General features: G+C 33.4%; 1 protein-coding gene across 1 annotated transcript; it reads right to left on the reverse strand.

Moving 5' to 3' along the window:
- Nucleotides 1–1,013: 1,013 nt before the first annotated feature.
- Nucleotides 1,014–6,588, reverse strand: LOC115343620 (transmembrane emp24 domain-containing protein 11-like). The gene is made up of 5 exons (XM_030019828.2): nt 6,436–6,588; nt 5,443–5,543; nt 4,564–4,689; nt 2,191–2,337; nt 1,014–1,344 (listed from the first exon to the last, which is right to left on the reverse strand). The coding sequence occupies exons 1-5, from the start codon at nt 6,563–6,565 to the stop codon at nt 1,195–1,197; spliced, it is 654 nt and encodes a 217-aa protein (XP_029875688.1). The 5' UTR covers nt 6,566–6,588; the 3' UTR covers nt 1,014–1,194.

Here is a 6,588-nt window from a genome sequence, read left to right on the forward strand (position 1 = left end):
TTCTGCTACCATAGCGCTCTCTAGAAACTTTTTCAAGTTTCATGTTTTTACATGTTAACAAGCGCTGAGATGGGTCATGTTATAACCACCTCCAACTCCTTCTTACACTACTGCAGTTTGTCAAGCTGATTATCTGAATTTTTAACCACAGCTTTTTACTTGTAGTTGCACAATACTGTATCTACTCTACCAGTTGTACATAAGCTAGCTAAATTAAGGCATAAAGCTATAGTCAACCAAGCTGCAATAACTAAAATGGAAATACACAATTAAGTCAAAAACTGGTAAGTTCCTTAGACAGTCATGTTACAGTTACTGAATAATGAAAACAAAAATAATTCTCCAACACAAAAACAGACTGAAGAATTTAGTGTAGGAATAACTTAAAATAAAATACATAGGCACAAATTCAGTGTTTACCAAGAAACCTGTAATTTGGTTTACTTTAGCATACTTCATAAAGACTATAATTTACATAAACAACTGTGGGAGACGTCTGATCTCAATTCTATAGCCTAATGTATACGGCTTATCTGGAAGTAAATAGTAATTCCAAATTGTTTGTCTGGGTCTCTCTTTTCCATGGTAATTGCTACAACCACTCATCATAATCTTAAGGGTGGGCTCCAACATCACTTAAAACTTTGAATATTTAAAAAAAAAAAACAGTCACAATTGTATTTGAGAGAAAGCTAGGTGTTACACATACATAGGTTGAGTTCAAGACACTCTCACCAAATTAAGCACCGCAGGGGATATAGTTGTTTCTCTGCCTACTATCTGAATCCTAGTCAGTCTGAAATGCTGAACTGTTCATGGTAGTACCAAATAAGATTACTAAGCAAGTAGAGAAATTTAAAATATTAGGAAACATTTTTAGATTTCTATTTTATTAACAATCCAGAGTTGAACTTAAATAGTGCCTTAGTCACTGAGTCCTTCTTCGAGATTTAGCTTTATATCTGTAGAGAGAAAAAAACTGATAAAAGATGGCATTCAAGGAGTAAAATGTAAGGGGATGCCAGAGGTTGTGATATAGATGGGGAAACCAGAGTTAGAGTAAGAATCAGAATAGAAGATGAAAGAAGATTGAGAATCATATACAACCAATTTTCTCATAGATGCAGGGTTCCTTTGGATGTTAGGTATTACATGGTGTGCAATTTTTGAATATGTGCATTTACTTTATAAGACTTAAACAAGCTTCTTAGATATGAAGAAATCTCTGAGAGATTTGATTTGCCAGATTCCAATGGAGATGAGGATTAGTGTTTGTACAATAGCCCACCACAAAATATTGCTGTTGGTTTCTTCACTTGTCTTCCGAAATTTTTCTTCACGCTCCTAAAGAAAAAAGGAAAAGCATAATTATTACCTTTTGGCATCTGTATGTTTCATGCTGCTACCCAGGAAACTAGGCAGGTATCCCATTTCTGCACCGTAATGAACAAACACTTTTTTCATGTTGATAAAAATGACAGTTTGTTCTTATCCATAAGGTGGATACCTTTACAAATCAAACCTGAGAAGCAGACACACTGTCTCCTGAAGCAGAAAGGCTTCCCTTGTTGACAAAAGATATACTGTGCTAAATATGTTCCATTAGTACAGGCTTAAGCCTTTTTAGGTTTACAGTCACTTCCATATTGCAGTCAAGAACCTTTCTGCAGTCAAATTTTTTTCTTTAGGTAATTAGTTGATATATTTCAAACACAATCTGACTGCCTGTGTATGTATAGAAATGTGAAGACAACGGGTGAACACTTGCTTGAAGGAGGGCTTTATTTCTAACTGCATGAAGATATATAAATATACAGTCATTTCCTTACCCACTCCAATAAAGTTTATGCACACAGACCAGCATGGAAACAACAGCTGGCAACATCACCAGCAATAGTACCTGCCACCTGCTCAGCTGCTGTTACTGACTCTGACCAAGAAAATTATATTTGGAAATTCCTGCTTTAAAATAACACCTGTTGCTATGAGTTCGCAGTGATTAATTAGTTTTTATGTTACAGCTTAAAAATATTTTGCAAGGTAATGTAGGCTATTTTGGTTAAATACCAATAGATTTTTATGAGTTAGTTAAAAATAACACTGCAATTAAATAATAAACCTCATAATACTTTATAAATCAATAAGCCTATGTACAATATTTTTAACATTTCCATCAGGGAACATACATACTCTTTCATAGTTTTGTTCTTTGGATATATGATGAATTTGCTCAATTAGATGTTCTAGTCTAAAGTTAACTTCATTCACTTTGTCTTTGGCTTGAACAACAGATTCATCCAAAAAATGTTCTCCAACTCTAATGTCCAAATGGATACGCTGCAAACAGAAAAAATATTCTCATTACTGTGTCTTCTGTGTTTTCAAAATTCCTAAGAAACAAAGAAACAATGGGTAATTTCCCTTTCAGCTCGTTACAGGAAAATGGTTTTAGTTGCTTATAGAAATCCTTCCTAAAATAAGAATCAGGTGGGATATTTAAAGTGTTTCTTAATTTTATTTTTAAATTATTATACAAATTTACAATCTTAACTAATGTTAAGGCATTATTTTATGCTTGTATTGATTCAACTACCATGAAAATGTTTTCTGTTCTTTGTCGAAAATAGTTAAAAAAATGAGCACCATTAGGACTGCTCATTGTATTTCACTTTCCATCCTGTTATTGCAGAAATTCTTCAGAAGGACTGCAAGAAGCTTTTTATAGATGGACTTCTAGGTTTCCTCCACTAACAGTTAGGAATATAAGACTGGAAGGAGACCAGCTAAATCATTATTTGCAGTTTGTCATAGGTATTAAAGCAGAACCATCCATAAGGTTTCTTTTTTCTTTCTCCACACATGGTTTATCCAGTATGAAATACCTCCCAATATCCTATAAGCTATCGTACAATCTATAGCAAAAATTCCCCAAACCTGCCAAGCAATAGACACGTAGAAAGAAAAGAGAAGAATGGAACTTGCAATATTACGCAACTTATTTTGGCATGAATTAAAAATTTTACTAAAATTAATAGAAGAAATTTCTCCTAGAAGCCAATTTGTACCTAAGACAAAATAAAAATTTTTAGCTAAACAGATAATCTGCGGAAATCCTACAGCTTGGTATTATCACAATAGAAGTTTGATCTACTCAGACATCAACGCAAAATGAGGAGCACATCTTCTTTCAGCTCTCTTAGAGTTAGCTAACCGAATATCCAGAAATCCATCTCACAGTCTTATGGTAGCCTTCATCCATTAATTTATTTAACTTTGGTTTGAAGCAGTTCAGATAACCACCACTGCATCTGGTTCTCCCAGAAAACCACTTAAAGATTTAACTTAGCTAAAGATTGTTTTTCCTTTTGTTATCTTCATTCTTGCAGATATAGTTATAAAAAGCAATATTTTCCTTTTTTACTTCTGTGTTCTTAAGCTAAACAAACCACCTTTTTTAGTATTTGTGCTGTTAATGTTCTCCTTCCCTGCACCTGTTCACTTCTTTTAAACAGGATGACCAGAACTGTACATGGTGCATGCATCATGTAAAATGATATTAATACAGCTCCGTCTAAACCAGATAAAAATCTCCTGGTGTATCCTCAGAATCATATTCATGGTGTGTAGTTAACTATGACCAACCAATGTTTTATCCCCCTTAGCTGATGAACTCCACAATTTTTATTATTAGAACCTAAGTGCTCTTATAATGTGTATGATTAAATTTCCACTCATTTCCATAAATCAGTCCATAAGAACACCTACTTATTCCAGTGTAATAGTCCCACTTCAGTACTGTTAACTCTTCTCAGTTCTGTGTCATCTACATGTTCCCAAAGCTTACGTCTAGGATTAAATTTAGCCTACCTACCTCACATAAGACATTTACGAGATGTTTATATCTAGCTGGTTACCTAATGCTTTTGCAGTCAACAGGGGAAAAAAAAAACCCCTAGAGAGTAATTCTCACCTGTTCAACTATCTGAGAAGAGGCATGTAGATTAAATTTTCAAAACAGTGTTTATGAAATTGTTTGCTGAAATAAATTAGAGCCATGATATCACCTCTGATGGCTTCTTTTTATTTTCATAATCTGCATTAAGACCAACTTTATTGGTAGTAGAGAATATGAAGTATGCTAATCTGTACTTAATTTTAATATCTTTCAAAAATTACTATGTTAAATTTTCTTTAGGAATTCAGTCTAAGTTGATGAAGACATGGAATATCTTTATGACGAGTGTTTGTGTTAGTCAGTCTTACACGTCTATCTTTCTGAACCAAATCATTGTTCTTATTGATCTGAATTTTTCACATAAAAAGCACTGTACAAACATTAAATCACTCTACAGTTATTAGTCTTACCTCTTTAATAATTGACTTAAATATCAGAACAGAGTCTTTTTATCACTTCATCTTCATAATTCTAGGTTTGTCTTCTTTAATTACTAGGAAATGTTGAATTATCTGCTGGAAATTAGACCAACTTCTAATCTAGTTTGTAATCTCTGCAGTTTGTAAACAATTGATACTATTACCGCAAAGAATATTTAATACACCTACCAGTTTACTTCCTGCAAATGCCACAAATCTTGTGGAGTTAGACTGTAAACAGATAACATGCTCCCCAGATAGATAGGATGTAAAAGAAAATGTTCCTTGTGGCCCATACAGTTTTGACAATAGTACCTGTAATTTAGATATTATATATGTTGGGTATGTACATTATAAACATCAGTAAAACAATCAAAAAACAGTACTGTGAATTGGATGTAAAAAGTAATCAATTAACCTCCTGACATCATTAAATTTATCTGAATTTCAGAATCGATTTAGAGGAAAATAAACAATTTTAGCTCACAGTGAACATTGAAATGTTATAGATTTCTGCAGTGTACAAAAACCAATGCTCTTTAAGGCATTTAAAGTTTGAAAACTTTAGGCACAGAAATAAATTGTCCATTGCTGAAAAAGCTCAGGACGTCATGACAACGCAGGCAGTTGGTATGCATGACGGCTATATGTACCTTCAAGGTAATCTTGACTTTTGCAGTTTAGTTTATCATCAGCCTTCCTTTCTGCTGCTCAAGTACCTCTGTACCATTTTACTTCATTAGTGAATTTTCATTTTTTTAGAATTTAACCTGTTTTCTCAGTTGTCACTTACTATTCTTAGTGACACAGTTTCCCAAATCTGGTAGTAATGCAAAAATTGTCCACACACATCATTATCAAACATTGCCATTTCTATTTACTTTGATAGAAATCACAAGGCGCTTATACCTTTCAGCATCAAAATAATGAAGATGTAGATTTACTTTTAGATTAAGACTGTACATTTACTTTTTCCCCAAAAGTGCCTGTTATTTTTAGATATTGCTGCATGCCAGTGCCAAAAGTCACCTCATAAATCCTACAGAAACATTTGTAAAGCATATTTACCTCAGCAGCAGGAGTTGTGACAGTCACAAACATTCCCAAACCAGGAGCAGACTCCAGAAAGTCTTGCTTATGTATATCCCAGCGTTGTACTTTGTAATTCCCTGAATAAAAACATAGATAAAAATCTGTTAAATAACATGTAGCTTAATATTAAACGTCTTTATTGCTTTTTCAGCAAAAATATAAAGATAAATGATTAACAATAAAACAATGTATGTATTTCATGTGCTTATGATTAAAATTGCTCAGGGGGCATTTTATAATGGTGTGAAATCCAATAAATTTTTACCACACTAGAAAATGTTCTAGAATACTACAAAAATGGTTGATTAACAAGTAATACTTTCTGATTACTTCTAATGCTCTGGCAAGATTAGCATACAGAAGGCATGCTGAGACCTCCAAAAGCATAAGTGTGCTGTATTCAAATTACATTTTTAGGATTGTCTTTCATATTTATCACATTATTTATAAAAAAGATGATTATATATTATTTTTACTATCCCCTTTCAATCTTGCATTTACAGTCTTGTAGATGAATTTAATGTGCTTTTGATATCCCAGGTAAAATGGAACTTTAGTACATCTTGAATTGCTTCTTTCCAGACCAGCATTAATCAAAAAAGTATCTCTCCCATTTATATGGGGAAAACCATGTTACAGAAATTCTAGTATGAATGAGTAAATCAGTCAGAATTTACAGAAGCACACACTGAAGCCGCAATTCATCACTACTGTAGAATTAGAAGACATTCTTTTACTTCGTAGAGTCAGTTAAGCACTCCGGAAACCTGCATTTCTTTGTGTGATGGATACACACAATGTGTGAGGACATTATGACTAACCCCTGCTGCAGGGAGTTATTGTCAGTGTGCCCTCTTTCTTATCACCATGGTTTTAGCATATTCATCAATCACAGATTTTCCTGCTACATAACAAGCTATCTTTATTATTGCATAGGTTAGACATCATGTAGCATTGACAGGTACCTACCAATTACCAACGTGTCACTGGGAACGTCTTCGATTATGCATTTCTCTTCTCTTTCTCCACTATGAAAATACAAAGCAAGTGAAAAAGAAATGCAAAAGTTCATAAGAAATCCTGTTAATTGGCTTTTCATGTTTTTTATGTATCCCAGTTGTA

The sequence above is a fragment of the Aquila chrysaetos genome, chromosome 1 (assembly GCF_900496995.4).
Source record: "Aquila chrysaetos chrysaetos chromosome 1, bAquChr1.4, whole genome shotgun sequence".
NCBI lineage: Eukaryota > Metazoa > Chordata > Aves > Accipitriformes > Accipitridae > Aquila > Aquila chrysaetos.

What these genes read in the sequence shown, in the direction of transcription:
- LOC115343620 (XM_030019828.2), bottom strand. Translation starts at nt 6,565, where the DNA reads ATGAAAAGCCAATTAACAGGATTTCTTATGAACTTTTGCATTTCTTTT. An exon ending in TCACAACTCCTGCTGCTGAG is followed by an intron (nt 4,690 to 5,442) that starts GTAAATATGCTT and finishes TCTAAATTACAG; the next exon opens with GTACTATTGTCAAAACTGTA. An exon ending in AAGAACAAAACTATGAAAGA is followed by an intron (nt 1,345 to 2,190) that starts GTATGTATGTTC and finishes TTTTTTCTTTAG; the next exon opens with GAGCGTGAAGAAAAATTTCG.